The sequence below is a fragment of the Lithobates pipiens genome, unplaced genomic scaffold, assembly GCF_037356315.1.
Source record: "Lithobates pipiens isolate NorthernLeopardFrog02 unplaced genomic scaffold, aLitPip1_a1.2 Scaffold_13, whole genome shotgun sequence".
In the NCBI taxonomy this organism is placed as follows: Eukaryota; Metazoa; Chordata; class Amphibia; order Anura; family Ranidae; genus Lithobates; species Lithobates pipiens.
In genome coordinates, this window is record NW_027507718.1 from 99,452,873 (window position 1) to 99,474,948 (window position 22,076).

The following is a 22,076-nucleotide window of genomic DNA, read 5'->3' on the forward strand; positions in this document are numbered from 1 at the left end:
TGCATTTCCACCTTATTAATTATTATTATTCTTATTATTTGTATTTAACCAAGTTCACTTATAGTAGCGCAGAGGACTGTTATAAATACATTTTTCACCCCAATGTGCCTGTGCATGCCTAAAGAATATCTAAACCCAAAAACAAAATGTTATAAAATTGCAGCTTATCAGAAGCTTTTCGTGTTTTCTTTACAATCAGTAACACACTTCCTGTCTTATGGTGTCTCCAATCTAAATGAAGCAGGAATAGAGACACCTTTGGACAGCAGCATTGTCAATAGCGTATAGACTTGACTAACGAAGCCAAATTCCAGCTAACACTTTATAAGCCGTTACAGCAACAGCGTTAACCGTTTTATGTTTCACTCCATTTACCTTTACGTCCCTCCTTTCCCTTCTATGGCGACAATGTTACATTTTACTTGGTTTGTGTTTTGATTTTCTGTAGACATTTGGTGTAGAAAAGACAATTGATAAGAATATGGCTTGTAAGATATGACTATTTGATTCCGTTCATCTCCATACTTCTTAAGTACGTCTCAGTTCACACTGGTGCGATGCAGGAACCAGCGCGATTCTGACTCGCAGGCAGTTCACAATGACATCTGCAAACTGCTGCAGGTATCAATGTAAAGTTAATGACACCCCCAAATCAGTGTCGCAGAATGCAGTGTGAACTGTGGAATCGGATTGCATGGGTCTGAACACCCATTCTATCCGATTCCAGTGCATACCAAAAAAAGGGTCCTGCACCATTTTGGTGCGAATGCGATCTCAGCCATACAAATTATATGACTGAATTTACACAGACAATGCAGTGCGAATCACATGCAATGTCTGGCATTACATAAGTGTGAACCCAGCCTAAATGTTATACTTCTGTATCTCTTTTGGGATCAACGATAATTGTTTCACTGTGATAATTTGTTGTATCATTTGTTAAATATACCCAATTGTTGATTTTTTTTTTTTATTGCTCCTTCTTGATATAGGCTAGTTTTGGATAGGAATTGCACCTCATTCCTATTCAAATCACATGCTATGTCTGTGTGGTGTGATCCAAGCAATTTATTCGCACCACATTCACACAAAAAAGGTACAGAACCCATTACCCATCCCCCCCCCCCCCACACACACACAGGAATTGGATTGCATGGGCGTTCATACCTATGCAATCCAATCCTGTCAATCGTACTGCGTTTTACCAACTGTTTTGGGGTGTTGTTAAATTAAGATTGACACATGCTGTGGTTCTCATAAACGTGCAATTTCAATGCGGTGCGGGAAACGCACAGGATTCCCACAGTGCATATATGTGAACCGAGCCAAAGGGAGCCTTCTTTGTTATTAAAAATTCAATAAAAAGATTGAAATATAAATGATTTATCTCAATTCTCCAACTGCCACTTTGTTTGGACAGCTTGGTCTGTTAAAGAAAGTTGAAAAACAACAGGACTACTGGCAGGATAACCAGGTGAAAATAAAGGGAAAAAAAAAGCTAAAAACAAAACAAAAAAAGATTAATACAGCCACTACATGTAAGGGTTAATAAACTGTAATTTATTTCATTAAAGTTTGCTTTAGGGTTTAGATACACTTTAGTTGTAAGAATGTGAGAGTAGACAGCTTAGACAGTAAGCTCCATCAGGGCAGTGACATGAAGGGTTCAAAGTTCTCTTTAAGCAATGTGTACTATGCTGACATTATATAAAATGATTTGTAGACATTTATAGAACTATTATACTAACAAAGATTCTGTACAGAATCTAATGTGAGCACAATGCGGAGAAATAGTCATGACTGGGCTCCCAGACTTGATGGGCTGAGAAACATTTCTCCTTTAGCACTTCTAATTGTAATGGGCCAAGCATTGTATGATGACTTTTTCAAAACATATTTAACTTTCAGACAAAATGCACTTCTAATTGTAATGGGCCAAGCATTGTATGATGACTTTTTCAAAACATATTTAACTTTCAGACAAAATGCCCTTATTCTGTTCGCTCATTTAAGCTGACCTAACTGATCCCACCTACTCCCTTCAGGGATATATACTCACCCCAATCTGATCAAGGTAAGTATACAGCTCTTGAGGGGGCAGTGGAATAAAAAAGAGCAAACAAGATAAGTGCACTTGGTCAGAAAGTACACTTATCCTTTAAAGTCAACATGACTACAACTATTTTTATATTTTTTTAATGATATTGCTAAAACAGTTTTTTCTCTACACATTAATCCAAAGGGATACCGAAGAGATATCATAATGTAAGCCAAAGTGCCTCATTAACGGGTCCATAGCCTGCATTTCTATTACATCATTATAGAAAAAGCACCAGATAAGCAACTTTCATTCTGTGCTTGAAGATGTGTGATACCCACCATAATTATATCTTGGCCAGTATATGACACAATTTCAGTAATTTAAATAGAGTTTAATTCACTTCAGTAGGAAAGATATTTTTAGCAGAAGTTGCTCTGCTTGTCTCCGAGTGCTTGAAAGCACTTAACATACTTATTACTTACCTTGAAAACGCAGCTAGAAAATTTGCGAGGTACGGAGTGTGTTTTTTTAGGTTTAGGTTGGTTTAGATTTAGTTGTGCTAAATGTTATCCTTTTCTCGCCCCTTTATATCATCATTTAAATGCAGGTGCTAAAAGGCACTCTCAATTTTGATGCATGGAATTTAGCACTGTTCATACTGATCATGTGATCTCTACTGCATACCGTTAGCTTTTTACTTATCCCAAACAACACAACTTTATTAAAAATATACAAAAACAAGGAGTTGCAGTTCAGTTACCTTCTACATGATCCAATCTGCTGTTCAAGTAGTTAGCTTATGTTATTTGGAAAATCTTAATAGTTATTGAGTGGGCCAAACTTTCTAAATGTCTGAGTAAATGAAACAAAGGTGTAATTATCACAGTTGTCTAGCTTTACACGTTTGGCCAACTTTGGGACAATGCCACGTAAAGATCTTAGCCCCATTCTTTGCTCTTCATACCAGATTTTTTCCATTCCGCTAACCTCTTTTCGAGCAGTTAGGTAAAATGGTGAATTTGGTTCCATCTGAGATGGCGGACGATGGGTATACATGTACTTATAGAGGAGACAGTAAGGACATCGTTGATGTCCCTTTGAATGTTCATGGAAGATCTGTCCATAACACATTTTACTGGGATTTGCTTGCTTGTCTCTTTTGACACTATCTGTTCTAGCAAAGAAAGGTCTATTATTTGCATCCTTGAGAAATTCAATATCCCCATACATTAGGTCAGCATGTTCTTGTAAAGTCCTCATGTTCAGGAACTGACTGTTGTACTTTACCACAGAGGACAACAAAGGCGCAGGCCCATCATCACCTAGACACCCAGTCCTCCACATCTCCTCTTCATCTGCTAGTGAGAAATAGACAATGTTGCGTGATCGGGAGCCTGACATTCCAGCTTTGTTGAGCAATCTTAACTTTTCTTTAAGTTTCTGGGATGAAGAATTAAAGACACTGCTAGTGATAGAAAATCCAGCTCCAGAATTCTTTAAGATTCGGTCTAATCCTCTACGTATTGCATGGAGCGATGTTGCCAAAAAATCTGACCCATCTGTTTTTTTTACGGTCACATAAAAATCCTCTAGAAGTTCGTTTAGCTTAACAGCAGGAACCTTAAATACAAATAAAAAAAAATTATGAAAGGGGGGTTCTAAAATATATGACATTGTAAGTATACCGTTCTAAAGCAGAGTGTACAGTATTTAAACACTTAATACATGGTAATGTTACTTTCTCTAACGTATCTAAAACATTTTCTTAGTATAACTGCTATGCTGAACAATGGACATTTAAAGCTCGAGTCCAAGCAAAACTTTTTTATTTTTTAGTTTTGGATAGTGTTAAAGGCAAAGAACCCATATCGGGTATTTATTGTGGCCTGTTTCCCCAATGGGGGGCTTTGCTCTAACTTCCAGGAAGTGTCTAAAATATTTCCATTGGGGACACTGACTGCAACAAAACACAATCCGCTTGTCCTTCCATTATCCTGATAAAAAACTGCTTGAACAATGAAGAGGCATTGGGAACACTTAAAGTGGTTATAAATTCTAAGGTTTAATTCATACTGATGTGCCCTAAAATACATGTACGTTTCCATGCATTTTAGTCACATTTTAACATGCGCTGATGTCCGTTGACATACATTTTGACATCCATTAACATACATTTTTCAAATTTTAGCGCAACACAACGCAATGTTATGTTGTGATGAGCACACTCTGGGGGAGATTTATTAAAACTGGAGTGTGCAAAATTTGGTGCAGCTCTGCAGACAAACCAATCAGCTTCCAGGTTTTATTGTCAAGGCTTAATTGAACAAGTAGAATATAGAAGCTGACTGGCTACCATGCACAGCTGCACTAGATTCTGCGTGCTCCAGTTTTAGTAAGTTTCCCCCATTGGAAATTATTGTTTTTTAGATGTCCTTCTGTTGATCTTTATTTTACAGCTGTGCTAAAATGCACTGCTGTGAATTGGTCCTCAACTAATTTAAAAGAACTCTCTACTAACTGCTCTGGCTTGCTATGGGGGCATCTGCAGGAAGAAAGAGCAGAGAGTGCCAACATGGGACCCCAGAAAAGGAAATAAGGGACCGGTCTGTGCAATATCAACAAAAATAGGCTTTAATATCACTTTCATTCACATGTGGTAGCAGTCATTGCTGTTGATTTAGCAAGTTTTTATGAATGCAAGGGAAGGGGAGCTGAGCAATGCATGCAACCACTTCTGGCAACACCTATCACAGAGAGCAATAGTGACCAATTCAGGCATTCTAACCTACCCAATCAATGCTCAAACCAAAAATGAATAAATGGCAGGGCCTGCCAGCATAGGTACAAGTTGTTGATGAGTCCCAGTTGGGTCACTTTCATATGTTTGAGAGAAACTTTTCTTTTAAATGTTATTTGACAGCAGTGCAGTCGGACTGGGATGGTGGGGGCACTAGACGGGGTATGTTGCTTTCGTTGGATATTCAGAAAGCGTTTGACTCCCTCTCTTGGGAATATTTATTTGATGTACTACACAGATATGGCTTTGGCGAACGCTTTTTGACTCTTCTCAGAACGCTTTATGACACTCCGTCGGCATCGCTGATGCTACGAGGATACTCCTCTCGGCCTCTACCGATTAGAAGGGGCACGAGACAGGGCTGCCCACTGTCCCCGCTCCCGTTTGTCCTTGCGATAGAGCCACTGGCTATCAGGATTAGGGAGTGCCAGGATGTCCAGGGGATTACGTGTGGAAATAGAGAACATAAATGCTTACTCTTCGCCGACGACCTAGTGCTAACACTGACATCACCAGTTACTTCCCTCCCCAATTTACATGCGATCCTACAACCCTTCTCTGAAATTTCGGGGTTAAAAATGAACCAGTCTAAATCTAGAGCGCTCAATCTCTCATTGTCGGAGGCCACGCAGAAGGCTCTTGAACGCTCATATAAATTTAAATGGGAGCCAGAGGCCCTGCCATACCTTGGTATCTATTTGACCCCCACGATTCAGTCATTGTATAGGAAAAACTATCCCCCACTTTATAAAAAACTGAGGATCTAGCGAAATGGCAGGTTCATCCCCCATCGTGGTTCGGCAGACTACACTCCATTAAAATGAATGTGTTGCCTAGAATATTATATTTGTTTCGCACTCTACCGGTGGCTTTACTACGAAGGGATCTTCAATTACTACAAAATGGAATCCTTCGGTTTATTTGGGGAAATAAGAGGCCCAGGGTGAACAGAAGCACAATGTACACTTTAAAAAAACATGGGGGGCTGGGCCTGCCTGATCTGCAGAAATACTTTCATGCGGCTCAGCTGGCCCACCTCTCCAGATACCACTCACACCAACCACATGCTATATGGATGGACATGGAATCTTATTCCTGCCGTCCCTCACAGATTTCGCAGATAATGTGGCTTCCAATGAAGGATAGACCACTGATATTGTGTCCCATTCTGTCACTGGCTCTGACTATATGGGACAGACTGTCGAAAATACATAAATTCAAGTCACCCCACAATCCACTAGCGCCATTATTGAACAATAAAGAGTTCACCCCGGGCCTCTCTCTTCAACTATTTAGTTGGTGGACAAATAAAGGGCTACTGCGCATTGCTGATTTATGCGACCATAGGGGCATGCTTTCTGAACGAGCTCTGGTAGATAAATTTGCTATGCCGTCCTCGGAGAAGTTTCGATACGCCCAACTGCACCATTATGTGCAGGGTGTGGCCCGCAGGGGGAACCTGGGGTCCCTGACTCCCATGGAACAGCTGAGTAGACAATATGACAAAATTAGAGGCCATTTATCGGCCATATATACAATACTGAGGGGTACCGCAAAGAAATTGAGTTATATGATCCAATGGGAGCAGGACCTTCAGGAAACTTTTGATTTAGATGATTGGTGTATACTCTGAGACGGCATATCGCTCACTCACTAACACATCGGTGATAGAGGCAAACTATAAGGTTTTGTGAAGGTGGTACATGGTCCCAACCAGATTGGCCGCTTTTGTACCAGGGGCAACGTCCCAATGTTTTAGGGGCTGCGGCCAGGTGGGGACCACCTACCATATTTGGTGGTCATGCCCGAAGGTCAGAAGGTTTTGGATTAGAGTATATAACTTTGTCTATACAGTCACGGGCTTGAACCTGAAAAAGTCGCCTAAGCTGGCCCTCTTGGGAGGTAAAGCGGTAGAGGCCTCCAAGTATCAGCAGAGGCTCCTCACCTTTCTATTTATTTCAGCTAAGATTACCATAGCACGAAACTGGAGGTCTGCTGCATTGCCGATAGCACAGCTCAAACATAAAATGCCATGGTTAATGCTTAACGAGCGGCTATCCGCGCTGTCTCAAGACAAGATGGGAATGTTTCACAGAATATGGGACCTATGGATTGTCTACCTAACTAACGATCCCAGGGCACACGTTGCTTAATGGTATTATGGCAGTAAGGACTTGAGAATCTAGGACCACAGCTCTCCCCCAATTCTCTTCCTTCCCCACTCTCTCCTATTCTTTACTCCTCTCTCCCCTTCTACTATTGGGTCTTTCCCCTCTTCTTTTCTGCTTTTTGTTTTCTCCTCATCTCTCATTGAGCGGTGCTAGTTGCACGATTAGATACCTATAAAAAATAAGAGGTAACCAGCATCGGAAGGTGGGGCCATGTGCGACCCAGAGTCTTTGGCTGTAGGAATTGAGTTGCCATCGACAGAGTATTTTAAGAAATGACCGGTAAATTATTCAATTGTGCACTGTACTAGATGTAATACTTAGCCACATTGATGAGAATTTTGTTTGTTTTGTATTGAAAACCTTCAATAAACATATTGAAACATAAATGTTATTTGAATGTCAAAAACAATTAAACTGCTAAAAGTTTCTGTGTGCATTTATTGTCTAAGGGTAGATATAAGGGTGGCAGCTGTTACTAGAACAGAAATTGACAGACATTAATAATAACTCACATGCACTCCATTCCTGCGCCAACTCAGCACAAATCACGGAACTACCACCTCAATAAAGTAAATACTGAAGCAAACATTCACGTTAAAATGCTGTCTTTGGTGATAGGTTTAGGGAGTTTAAGAATTAACTCCAGACTAAGGTCAGGAGTAAGGGGGTAATTATATAGTTATTAGCATTAAAAGGATGTGATAGTGTTATATATTAGGTTAGTGTAATTATGCAAGCGTTCTTTTTAAGTTTTAGGTTGGGTATTGGGGATGTTTAGATATTAATTTTAGGGAGTAGGTTATGTTAAAGAGGGACAGGTTACTTCTTGGGTTAAAAAACATATGAGAGAAAAGTGACAGCTGTGGAGGCACAGATCCTTACAGAAAAAATAATATAAGCTCTCTGCATTGAAAATAACATGCTTAAATTTACTACTGCTGGTTTTGGGTATGAAGAACTAGTATACTGATAATAGGTGCATCCTAAAGTAATCTGCATTGCATTTAGCCAAATGGTGCTTTTTATTAGCAGTAGTAATGTCAAAACAGAATTGTCCTGCTGGGCCTATAAAACACACTCTAACCTTGGTGAAGTCCATGCAGTCCTTAAGGCCTCTTGTCATACACCAGTACCGCCACACATTTAAAGCATACAGGGTAGCTTTGGTCGTATTTGAGCTCACTGCACTGATGCACAGATCCTTCAGGTCATCGTGGAAATGAAAGATTGGAAATCTATTGAGCTTGGTTGAGTATGCTGCAAAATAGCATCAAATAAATAAATTAATGAAACTGATAAGTAATAAAATATTTTCTGTTCTATAACAGAAGACAGACAATTAATGTAAGATGAAAGAGGAAAGTCTAAACTTTTTTTTCCTTTTATGCATGATATATGTAAATGAACCTTATTTTTTTAAATTTTAGCCTAAATATTTAAATATTAATCACAAGAATAAAATATTTATTGAGAAGTCAATTATCACGCAAATAAACAGAACACATGTAGCATAATCAAAGTAACTTCAGCTCAGTATTTGAACACTATGTACGGTAAGTACTAAAAATAAATATATTAATACATACACTCATTTTGCACAAGCAAGGTTTAAACATTTCATTTTGCATTCCTCTACTGTTTACATGTCCTAAACTGAAAGATACCGGGGGTTGACTTACTAAAGGGAAATAGGCTGTTCACTTTCAAAGGAATTTTCAGTTTGCAAGGGAATTGTTACTTAGCTTAGTGAATGCAGTGAAAATTAACTTTGCAAAGAATACCCAATCACATGCAAATAGAATTAAAAAAAAAGTATTTCTGCTTGCACATGATTGAATGATGAAAGTCAACAGAACTCACCTTATATACTTCCCCTCAAAGTGCAACTTTCCTTGCAAGATTGACAGCCTATTTGCCTTATTAACCCCTCTGTTCCTACGTAGTGGAATATACAAGATATATTTGAGTGCACTGTTTCATTGAGCAACTGCTTGGCCAGAAAAATGTTTAAAGTGCTATTGAACCCAAAACCAAACATTTATTATATTGCAGCTTACCAATTCTTAGATTTGCTGGCTGCATTGTTTTCTTTAGGCATTTTTTTTATTTCACCTGGTGATACAGCCAGTAAGTCTGTTTTTCTACAAAACAAGAACAAGCTGTCCTGAAGTTTGAAGGCTTAGCCAAACCATTTAACACGGACAGGGATGATTAAAATTAGCAACTTTTATTTATTTATGTAAAACTTTTATTCCAAAAATATCATAGCTGTTGCTTTAACTGCTTATAAAGCTGGAGTTTGGCTTTAATTTGTAAGTGTATCTAAATCTGCTAGTATATTTAACACTACCCTCCCCTAGATTAACAATGCTGCTGTCAAATGGTGCCCTCTCTGTTCCTTTGTCCACAGTGGGGGCATTCTAATACAGGAGGTGTGTTACTGGTCAGATCACCAAGTGAAAACCGAGGCATAAAGCCTAAAAAAGAAAAACGAATGCAGCCACCACATCTAATGATTGGTAAGCTGCAATATATTACATTTTTAGTTTAGGGTTTAATACAGCAGTTGATTTGTTACAGGTACTTCAATTTTATGTAGCGCTTTATGCTTTAGTGCAGGGACTGATATGAATATATATATATACACTACACAATCACATCAGTCCCTGCCCTCAAGGAACTTACAATCTAATTTCCCTAACTCACATTCATACATACACATACTAGGGCCAATTTAGATAGGAGCCAACTAACCTGTCAGCATGTCTTTGGAGTGTGGGAAAAAAGCACAGGGAAATAAATGCAGGTAGTGCTGTGGTTGGAATTCAAACCGACAACACTAGTGCTGCAATGTACAGTTAATTTGAGGCTAAAAATATGCATGCATCATAAAATTTAGGGAGAGTACAACTGCGTCAGTCAATACTGAAGGATCTGAAGCTGAAGCTTAGTATTTTTTTGGAGGGGGGATACAATATCATACACATTAATTATGTGTATTGCTGTGTATCTCATTACCTGCAGGCTGCTGAGTTTGCTAGAAATCCTCCCTGCTGTTCCTCCTCACAGCTCCTGGCTACTGAGTGAGAGTGATGTGAGAGTTAGGGTCTGTTCACACCTAAATGTGCATTAAAATGCTAGAAAAATGGCTGTCCATTTCTTTTCATTGGCATGCATTTATGTGTTGACACGTTTTTATGCATGTTAAATTGCTATGAGTCCTGGTCACGTTGTCAGGTCATGGGTGGGAGTAGGACGTGAGGACGGAGCATCCGCCCGAGGGGAGGGGCTAACCATCGCTTACTGCGGTGGGACGGAGAAAGCGATGTGGCGTTGTGAGAAGCTGGAGACTTGGTTCAGAACGGGCATGAGAGCCCCCCCTCCGATGTCACAGCGTGACCCCACGCAGCTCGGTCTATCCCCGCACCCCCGCCGCTGGTAAGGAACGAAGGAGTGAGCGGATCTCCGGCCAGCCGTTCCCCCCCCCCCACCTTGCTTCCACGCCGGTTCCCCTACTTTTACATCTGTGAGAGACGGACTGACATGGATTGCAGCAGCACAGCAGGATTCACCACAAGAGAAGCAAACATGCTTAAGGAGGGTAACAAAATTGACTGTAAATGTGTTTGAGCTATTATACTGCTATTGCTGTGCTGGGACTGCTTTATGTGTGTTTGCATACAACCTGCCAGCTGGATAGTAGCATTTTCCCCCCTAATCTGTGGTTGCAAAGTATCTTTTATGGGATGAAAAACACAGTAATTGGAATGCTATGCTAACGCTAACATCTCCGTAATATACGGGCTGAATCTTTCCAGCAACTTATTAGTTAAAAGTCTACCCTTAAAGGGCCACGTGATATAGAATACCCTGGATCAGATCTCACTGGGCATATAGACAAAAAAAAAAAAAGTGTGTTATAAGGTTTTAAAAACGCTCTGCGTTACTATACTGCTATGCTTTACGGGGACTTCTCCATGCGTGTTCGTATACAACCCGCTAGCAGGATAGTAGTATCTACCCTCTCAGGATTCAGCACAAGAGAAACAAACATGCTTAAGGAGGGAAACAAAACTGACTGTAAATGTGCTTGAGTTATTATACTGCTATTGCTATACTGGGATTGCTCCATGTATGTTTGTATACAACCTACCAGCTGGATATTAGCATTTACCCTCTTAATCTGTGGTTGAAGAGTATCTTTTATAGGAAGAAAAACACAGTGAAGGGAATGCTATGCTAACGCCAACACTACCGTAATTTACTGGCTGAATCCTTTTAGCAATTTAATAGTCAAAAGTTTACTCTTAAAGGGCCACGCGATATAGAGTACCTTGGATCGGACTTTACTAGCCGTATGGACAGGAAGTAAGGAAAGAAGTGTGTTGTGGTGTTTTGAAGGCGCTTTGCTGTGTTGGGTCCAAAAAAAAAAATTGCTCGCTCGGCCGATTTAAGAGGGCTTGGAGGAGGGGGGGGGGGGCTGCGAGCCTGTGGTACTAGAGGAATTGGAGCAGCCGTTTGTGTACATTCTTAAAAAAAAAAAAAAAAAAAAAAAAACTGTTTGAAAATCGGATAAAGAGCTGAATGTGTTGGAAATCTTTCTAAAAGTGTGTACTGGAGAACAAGATTTGCTCTTACGCTACATGGTGAACGTAGCAAACTGTTGTAAAAACATAGAATGACCCCTCTGATTAAAGCCTGAGTGCAGCAAGGTAATTATTATAAATAAGTACCTAGTTTGGGGCAATTGCTATTTTGTGGCACCTATCTGGTAACACAGAAAGCAAAAAAGCAGGGTGCACTTAAATATTATTGTTGGCCGTTAGTCCGGAAGTAACCCCCTTGCCGTATAAGCAACAACTTTACTGGGATACTGTGACTGAAATGACCAGTGAATCAATTGGACCACCGGCAGGATAGATATCTATCCTGCAATATAAGTGAAATAACTTTATAACAGCTCGCAGGCCCAAAGGTAGGGGAACACGCTTCCGAATGTGCTAGCCTTAAGTGTTTCGGATGGGCTTGTGTTAAACCGGGGGTGGGGAAAAAAAAGGGATACACATACAAAGCTGGGGAGACACAAAAAGTGACCCGGGAAGAATAATATGAGTAAATCAAATAAAACCACTAAAGGTGGGGCCCCAAAAAACCCGAAAGAGAAAGCCACGGACAGTACGATTCAACAATACATGATGCAAGGAGTTAGCCCTAAAAATCTCGGAATGGGGAAGAAACAACAGCCGATCTTGGAGAAAAAAAAATGTTCAGAAAGATATAAAGAGGGATCGGTCCACCAATCTAGCACAGACGCAACAACAGATAGTGAGATGGAAGGTAGTAAAGCGGATGAATCTAGGTTGGAAGATCTCCCCCTTACAAAGGGTGAAATGCGTGTGATGTTGCAGAGACTGGAAAATGCAATTAAAGTCGACATTAAGGGGATACGAGATGACCTGGGAAGCTTATTGGAGAGAGTTGAGGTCACAGAAGATCATATAGACCAACAGGCTCAGGAATTAAGTAAAGTTAAAGAGCAATTAAAAGCAACACAGCGCACGCAGAAGGAAATTTTGTATAAACTGGAAGACCAGGAGAACCGAAGTAGAAGGAAAAACATAAGGACCCGGTCGGTACAGGAGGTAAAAGGTGAAGATCTGAGAAAATTTTTTGAAACCATATTCTCCCAGTGTTGGAGCGATGAGAGGGACGAAGCCCCAAAAATCGACAGGATACACAGAATAGGCAAAGCAAGACCTTCTGACACAGAATGACCACGGGACATAATTGTGAGATTCACCTTTTTCGGGGAAAAAGCAGCATTCTGTAAAAAGCTAAGGGGGAGGGACCCCCTACAGTATAAGGGAGCAGAGGTGCAGATCTTCTCCGACATATCGAGTGAGACGTTAGCCAGGAGGCGACTATTACAACCACTGCTGACGGAGATGAGAGCTCAGAATGTCAAATATAATTGGGGGTACCCAGCATGCCTACTGGGGGTCAAAGATGGTAGAATGGCAAGGCTGCGATTTCAGGAAGATTTAGTGGACTTTTGTAATAAGCTTGACCTGCGCATACCGGATTTGCCGGGGTGGACTAATGATGGGAGGGATCAAACATAGTTGGTGAACTGGCAGAGGTTGGAGGGGGGGTTGGAGGGGGGGAGGAGCGGCCGGGGGGAGATGGGAGATTGCAGGGGAGATAGGAAATGGGCCTTCTCACCCCCCCTAGAGGGGGGAGGAGAAGAGGCACTGGTTAAATAACCCAATACCCCGAAACAAGTAGATTGGGAAGATGGTTTGGTAGGGCAAAATCATCACCCAATCGAGGGTCGAGATAGGACCGCAGGGAAAGGGTGGTGGGTTGGGAGGGGAAATGGGGGGGAAGGGGGGAGGGCGGGGGGAGAAGAGGGGGAAGGGGATAACGAAAGTATTTGTAGACCACCCCAATAACCTAGGAATATATCAGAGTATAGAGGAAACCGTAAGGCTTAGATGGTAGGAACCATTTTTATTACATATAATGTAAAAGGTCTGAACACGCCAACAAAGAGGCATAAGATCCTCGCAGAATTAAAAAGATATGAGGCGGATATTGTCGCTCTGCAAGAAACACATCTCTCCCTAGCATCGAATACTAGATTATATTCCAGGCAGTTTCCGACCTGGTATTATAGTGATACGATATCTACAAGAAGTAGAGGAGTAGCAATAGGCTTCTCGAGAAAAAACAGGTTTCAATTAATAGACAGAATGAGCGATGCTGAAGGGAGATATCTATTTCTTAAAGGCAAACTAGATGAGATGGATTGTACAATAGCCAATATCTATGCCCCCAATCGGAATCCCATTGGTTATATGAGTGGAGTTTTGAGGACATTGATGGAGTTTAAGAGTGGATGCGTGATTTTGATGGGTGACATCAATTTCTGCATGGATCCGAGAGTGGACAGTACATCCTGGGTGCAGAGGAGTAGAAATTAACATCTTAAAAAACTGGGGAAAAAATGATACACTAATCAACTGGTAGATGGTTGGAGGATTATGAACCCAAAGGCCCGGGATTAATCGTTCTACTCTCCGGTTCATGGGTCATACTCGCGTATTGATTATATATTTATTGATCATGCCCTATTAGATTGGGTAATGGAAGCAAAAATTGAAGTGATCACTCTCTCAGATCATCCACCAGTGAAAATGAAAATAAATATTCCAGGGAGCAGGGTTAGATCTCCGTCATGGCGGATTAATGAAGATCTAATACAATATGAGTAAGGCAAGATTAAAATAAGTACAGAAATTGATCAGTATTTTGCAACAAATGAGATGTCGGAAACAGCAGGCCACATAGTCTGGGACGCGCACAAAGCCTACATCAGGGGAATCCTAATCGCCATGGGGGCGAAAAGGAAAAAAATGCGAGCCGAGACTATGAAAATGCTGGTGGAGGAGATTCATAAGCTAGAACAAGAACATAAAAAAGGGCAGAATCAAAAAGAGGCGCAATATAAAAAATTTGTAGAGAAGAGGGAAGAACTGAAGGGCCTCTTGGAACAAGAAACTAATAGGGTTTTTAATGGTCTGGCACGGGAACGATATTGCTGGGGAGACAAGCCGAGCAGATTCCTAGCTAAGATGCTCCGAAAAAAAAAAATAATAATTTCATTGGCAAAATTCTAAATAAGGAAGGTACTATGGTTCACACAACAAAAGAAATAGCGGAGATGTTCTGGAAATACTTTGAGGGGATATATTTCGGATGGATCCTCAGGGAGTCAGGATAAAGTTAGAGAAAAAAACATTTGTGTGTTTTTGCAAAATGTGAGACTTTCCAAAATAACCAATCAAGACAGGGAAACTCTTGAAAGGCCAATAACAGAGGAGGAAATTAATAGGGCATTGCTAGCATCAGCTTGGGGGAAATCTCCCGGACCAGATGGATTCACAATATTATACTATAAAAGATTCAAAGAAAGTTTGATTCCAAAAATATGTCAATACATGAATGGCTTGGGGGAAGAGTATAAAATTAGTAGGGAATCTCTGTTGGCCACAATCACCCTAATTCAGAAGGAAGGGAAAGAGTCAACTCAATGTTCCAGCTATAGGCTGATTTCCCTGCTCAATACGGATACGAAATTATATGCAAAAGTCCTGGCTGAAAGGATGAGGGGTCTGATGACCACTCTAGTCCACCTGGATCAGGTGGGGTTTGTACCAGGTAGGGAAGGAAGAGACAATGGCATAAGAACACTCTTGTTGCTCCAAAAGATGCGAAGAGGGGGACCCCCAGTCTGCTACTGTCGACGGACGCGGAGAAGGCCTTCGACAGAGTAGACTGGGGGTTCATGTTTCAGATGATAGAGAGCATAGGCCCAAAAATGTTGCAGAAGATTAAAATCTTATATTATCATCCTGGGGCACAGATAAAAGTTAATGGACTCGAATCGCCCTATTTTGAACTGAAAAGGGGGACAAGGCAGGGGTGCCCGTTGTCTCCCCTCCTTTTTGTATTGTCCTTAGAACCTCTCCTTGCAGCGATTAGGAAAAACCCAGATATTTTAGGGGTAAAAATCGGAATGGAGGAACATAAGCTTGCAGCATTTGCGGACGATATATTATTTTATGTCTGTAACCCCAAGAATAGTATGCCTAACTTAGTAAAGATGTTAAAACAGTATGGCGATCTCTCAAATTTCTAAATAAATTGTTTGAAATCGGAGATGTTAAACGTTAGTACTAGTAAAGCCGAGGAACAACCGCTTCAGAGAAAATGGAAGTTCCCCTGGCGAAAAGAACTTAAGTACTTGGGCATCAAACTAGCTAACTCCGAGAAGAAAATGCATAGAATTAATTATATACCACTACTACATGAAATTCAAGCGGAATGCAAAAGATGCGGAAATAGACCATTATCTTGGTTAGGACGTATAAATACAGTAAAGATGATAATATTCCCGAAAATTCTGTATACGTTTCAGATGATGCCGATACCAACTTCCTCAGGTATATTTCATGAAATTAAAATCGGTTTTAACGAAATTTGGAAGAATAAAAAAACCCAGAGTAGCATTAGCCAGCATCCGACAACCGAAAATAAGGGGTGGTCTAGCGATGCCAGACATTCAATTGTATTACAACGCGGCCATATTGTCAAGAACGACTGAATAGACTAAAAGGGAGAACAAAGAAAAAAGGTGGGTAAACTTAGAGCACGTTAGTTGTAAGGCACAGTTAGGTAAGCAGATTTGGAATCCCCTGCACAAGAGGACAGTGGTCCTAGATGGCAATAATATAACACGTAATACACTTAGGATATGGGACAAGGTTTACAAGCTATTAAACGGGAAATATAACTCACCTCTTATCGCACTAAAGGAGAACTAATATTTTTTGATAGGTTGTAAGGAGATTGGAGGTAATTGGGTGAAGACAGAGGCACAGTTAAGAGACGTAATCACGGTCGGAGGTTTTGCCCAGCTTCACGTTTTAAAGCAAAAAATAAAAATGATGGCGATTGACGAGTGGAGATACACCCAGCTCTCTCTCTTCATAAAAAATTACCCCAACCGATTCGATCGGGGAAAGAATTAACACCTTTGGAGCAGCTAACTATAACACAGAACCCAAAGGGGATAGTCTCAAAGTGGTATAAGTTGTTGCTGGCGGGAGAGGGGCCGGGTGTCCCACCATTCGTCAAAGCATGGGAAAGGGAACTGGGTACACATATAGATATTAAAACGTTAGGTAAAATGTTCAAACTGGTCCATGAATCAACGGTTGATTCCAAGATGGCAGAGATGAGCTATAAGTGCCTGGCAAGGTGGTATTATACCCCAGATCGGAGCCGTAAATTCCACTCAGATGGCAGTGGGGAGTGTAATGAAGTAGGTACGATGGCTCACCTGTGGTGGGGCTGTCCAAAAATTAAAAAGTTTTGGGAAAAAATTCTATCCTATATCAAGGAGATAACTAAAACCGAGGTGGTGGCAGAGCCCTGGGTAGTATTATTCCACGTTATACAGGGTAGAACCAAACAGTATAAGGCGTCACTAGTCCCCCACTTATTAAATGCTGGAAAAAAATTAATTCCAAAAAATTGGAAGGAGATTGAAGCCCCTACAATGTGGGAATGGGTGGATGCTGTCGAAGAAACTTATAGGATGGAGTGCCTAGGGTGCAATCTTGAGGAGAAGAGTAATAAAAATATTATGCAGAAATGGAAGAGCTGGCGCAATTTTAAAATAAAATGGTACACAACGGAAAGGCTAAGGATATAAGGCTCATAGGGGTTTCGTAATAGCTTAGAACGGGGTGGTCTACAGGGTGAAATGGGGGGAGGGTAAGGGGAGGGGGAGGAAGTGGAATAAATTTACTTTACAAGACCAAAAAAAGATAATAAAAAAGAAAAAAAAATTGCTGAGTCCTTGTAAGGGACAATATATTAAAGAGCTTTTTTTTCTCAATAGATGTGCATTGCATTGATGTGCATTGCATTGCGTTAAAATGCATACCTGAAGCATTAGAAAGCAATGCATTGCACATGATAGCAGAATTGTGGTATGAACAGGGCACACAGAAAAAAAATGTTTCTTGACCCAAAATTAGTATGGATTCAAGAGAGATGCATAGTCTTGCCATTGTACAAAGTATAATGTGAAACTGTTTACTGTATGGGCATTGCACATGACAAGGGGCACTCTTTGTACCTGGGAGAAAAGCTGTTTAGCTATCATATACATTTCTTTACAGTACAAACTGTCAAAATTTGAAATAAACTTCTGCATGGACTAGAACTAGCCAACTCTGAAGACTGCTCCAAAAAAGGCTAAATGTTTCGTACAAAATCTAACTGGCTAATAATATTAATAATAGATACCATGGTTCACCCAGGGAGTACCCAATTACCTTGGGGAATCAGGAAAGAATGTTTTCACTGTTAGAGAACATCATACATCAAATGCAAGCATAGGGCATTGGGGATGTGGCTTTTCATTTATTCATTTTTTACTCTTGTGTAAACTCGCTGGACATATGTGTTTTTTCAACCTATGTAAGCATGTCATTTTTCGACATGTGGACAGAACATAAAGCATGTGATTGGCTGCTATATACAGGCATACCCCACTTTTAAGTACACAATGGGGTTTATTTACTAAAGTTGGAAATTGCAAAACTAGGCACACTTCTGCATAGAAACCAATGAGCTTCCAACCCCAGCTTGTCCAATTAAGCTTTGGTAATAAAACCTGCAAGCTCATTACTTTCTATGAAAAAGTGAACCCGATTCTTCACTTTCCAGCTTTAGTAAATAAACCCCATTGTGTACTTAAAAGTGGGGTATGCCTGTACAATGCATGCACATGTAAATGTTTTTTTTTATTTCGTTTTTAGCATTTAAATATACCATTGAAAGAAAAAAAAAATCCACATACAAAATGAACAGAAGTATCATGCACATAAACACAAAATGACCATAGAACTGTAAAATGACATGTAAATACATGTTGCAATATACATTCAGTTTTGATATGATGTTCTTGCATGCATTAATTAAGGAATTTCCTAACCAACGACACTCAACACCTTTTAAAATGACATCTTAACAGTTGAGGAGATAATGTTACCATTTCCTCTTTAGGTACTGAGGTTGATTTATATCTAAGGTGGTATATTTAAGGTGGCAAGAAAATGTTCAGTTTGCGAAATGAATGTTCACTTAGCCTAGTAATTTGGGTAAATTTGTGGTCACTTCAATTATCCAGTCATATGTGGGCAAAAATATATTTTTTTAAATCACCTTGAATATGGTTGGGAATTCAAAGTGAAAACAGTATCACCTTTTAGCAAATCTACTATAGACCCCTACAGAGAGGCACCCTGCTGTCTAAAAATATAGAAATATATATGGGAACAACTAAATGTATTTTTGCAAAAATATGTAAAGGTTAATGACATTTTCCATAACACTATAAACATAACACCAGAAAAATACAACAACATGTATTGCTTTATGCTATAGTCAACAGTGCCAATAACAGTCACCTTTAAAGTATAGTATATTCTGAAACGGTCTTATGTCTGAAATCTTATGAATAAAAAGAAAAATAGCCCTGGGACTTTAGATGAGATAAGAGGTTTAGCCAATGTCCACAGCAAACACTGAGACAAAATCTATTTGTTTCAAAATGTTATGTAACAGAGCGGCAACAACAATTGTGAGTTACCTGGCATAATAGCCAATATACACAACATAGATGAAAGTAAATATACAAAGATTACAAATGTTGTACATCCATGAGCAACAATAAAACTTAAAAGTTGCTGGGTCAGTAAATACATATACAAAATAAGAAAATAAAACGTACATACATGTAGACAGGGAAGTATGTAAACATAATGCAGACATCAATAATACCCAGCATGTACTGTCATAAAACAAGCATCAATAAAGCCCTATGCATTTTGCGAGACCCTGCTTGCTTCTTCAGGGGTGGATGCATGTCTGGAAAATGTCTCAATGGAGTGAAAAATCCAATGGTTGTCAGTTTGTTCTTAGAGATGTGACTGCTCTATCCAATCGTCAAGTTGTGAATCATAATCCCAGCCATGCTGAACGTCTAGATATACCCACAAGGGCTCAAAGGTTACGCCCCCCTAGCGTCATGTAAGGAGGGTGGGCATCCATAAGATGTTCACCATCTTATGAACACATATAAAAAAAAAAAACAAGCACTCCTTTGTTACTGTTCCAGAAAAAACATTTTGTGGTAAAAGTACCGTATATACTCGAGTATAAGCCGAGATTTTCAGCCTCTTTTTTGAGGCTGAAAGTGCCCCCCTCGGCTTATACTCGAGTCATCGCTGTCTGCCCGCTCGATCAGCGTGTCGAGCAGACAGACAGCGGCCATTCTATAGTTCAAAAGCCGCGCCTCCGGCTCCGCCTTCGCCTGTGATAGGCGGAACACTGAATTTCCCAGCAGCCTGTGTTCCGCCTATCACGGACATCGTATCATCCTCGTACTACGGACGAGGATGATACGATGTACGTGATAGGCGGAACACAGGCTGCTGGGAAATTCAGTGTTCCGCCTATCACAGGCGAAGGCGGCGGTGCAGCTTTTGAATTTTACAATGGCCGCCGAGGCGCCGACGAAGAGGGCACGGGACGGAGGCAAGGCAAGGCACGGCACGGGACGGGACGGGACGGAGGCAAGGCACGGCGGCGAGGCACGGAGGCAAGGAGGCTCGGCACGGGACGGAGGCTCGGGACAAAGGCTCGGGACACAGGTAGGCTGGACACACACACACACACACACACACACACACACACACGGATGGATACACACACACACAGGGATGGATGGATGGATGGAGACACACACACACAGGGATGGATGGATGGATGGATGGAGACACACACACACAGGGATGGGTGGATGGATGGACACACACACACACAGGGATGGATGGACGGACACACAGGGATGGACGGACACACAGGGATGGACGGACACACAGGGATGGACGGACACACACACAGGGATGGACAGGCATGTCTTACCCTCGGCTTATACACGAGTCAATAAGTTTGCCAGTTTTTTTGGGGGTAAATTGGGGGCCTCGGCTTATATTCGGGTCGGCCTATACTCGAGTATATACGGTATATGTAAAGTCAAACCTTTTTTTAATTTAATTTTGGATAGAGCAGGGGAGGGTTAAAACCGATGTCAGTTGTTTTTTTTGGGGTTTTTTTTTTTGCCATCTTTGTCTTATTGAGGACTTTTTCCTTCACTTCCTATACTGTAGACTCAACAGAAAGAGAACATGTATCTTTAAAATGTGAGAGAAATCCCCTCTTTAAACAGATATCACCAGCGAAATTGTCCCCATTGAAAAGTTTCCCCTCTTGTCCAGTTTTGATGGCAACTCAAAATGTTGGATTTCCCTAACTTTTATTCCCAGTGACATTGGTCATCAGTAGTTTAGAAAAAAAAATGTTGCCTTTAGTTACACTTTACTATGAAATGTTGGCTACTCAATATGTCATTATTTTGTTGCATATAACGTTTATTTGCCTTGACGAGGTTGTCCTTATGAACTCATACAGTTCTAAAGGCAATCCTGCCTGAAAAAAAGGGATTATACAGTGGGCCATAGATTAAGAGACACTCTTATAAGGAATACAAGCAAGAAGACATCTGTCTATAGTCCATTCTATTGTCATATATCTTGCAACCCAACTGACAATTTTGAAGTTTAAAATTACTCTCACTGTAATAAAAAAGAAAACTACCAGCAATATAATGTGCTGACACCTACTGGTCCTAAGTGCTTGATAACCTCCGTTGGGTAGTCCCACACCAGCTACCTCTTGGCTAAGCTTTCCATATGGTTGCTTATGGCCACACATAAAAGAGTTCTAAAAAGTCAGAACAGTAATACCCTGTGAAAGAAACAGAGTTATACCTACCTGTCTACAGGCTGAAACTTACCCTTTTTGCAGAACACACTTCCGGGTGTATGAAATAGAGTGTTCTCTGTCCATCCCCGTGGTTCCTCCCATTGAACCCTATAAATTGACTGTGTCTTGCAGTGTCTAGTGGTTGGGAGGGGAGGGGGGAGGGGGGAGAACAACAGTGGCCAGGGAGGGAAGACAATATTCAACACCTCAGTGGTGTTGAATAGTATTGGTACATGGACTTCTGCTAACAGTCGGACCAAGTTGTAAAATGTTGCATTAAAAAGTAACTGATTAAGCCAAGTTCCAAATGTTAATGTTAGAAGGCAATAACCGGGAAAACTGCTGCTAATGGTCCAGTTGTAAATATACCATTTTAAGAATGGTCAATGAACAACATTTGGGGTAGCTGGATAATCACATTGGGTACATTATATTATTTCATAAAATCATATTATAGAAAGGGAATACCTGATGTCATCAAAATACTGTGTTTTAGTACTTTCACCAATAATTTATTCAGCTTTTACCATAAAACATACAGTAGATACAAGACAAAAATGTACTTAGACTTGTATACCTTGGAGCTATAATTTTCCAGTAAATG

The 22,076-nt window shown here is 40.6% G+C and overlaps 1 protein-coding gene across 2 annotated transcripts in view; it reads right to left on the reverse strand.

Annotated features, from left to right (window-relative positions):
* Positions 1-2,732: 2,732 nt before the first annotated feature.
* KIAA1958 (KIAA1958 ortholog) overlaps positions 2,733-22,076 on the reverse strand; it is a 131,646-nt gene continuing 112,302 nt past the window's right edge. The window contains exons 4-5 of one of the 2 annotated variants that reach the window (XM_077475334.1): positions 8,094-8,267; positions 2,733-3,661 (exon numbers count right to left, since the gene is read on the reverse strand). In XM_077475334.1, coding sequence (XP_077331460.1) covers positions 2,858-3,661; positions 8,094-8,267 — 978 coding nt within the window. In that variant the 3' untranslated portion in view covers positions 2,733-2,857. The remainder of the gene's footprint in view (positions 3,662-8,093; positions 8,268-22,076) is intronic. The other variant, XM_077475332.1, reaches the window with a different exon arrangement.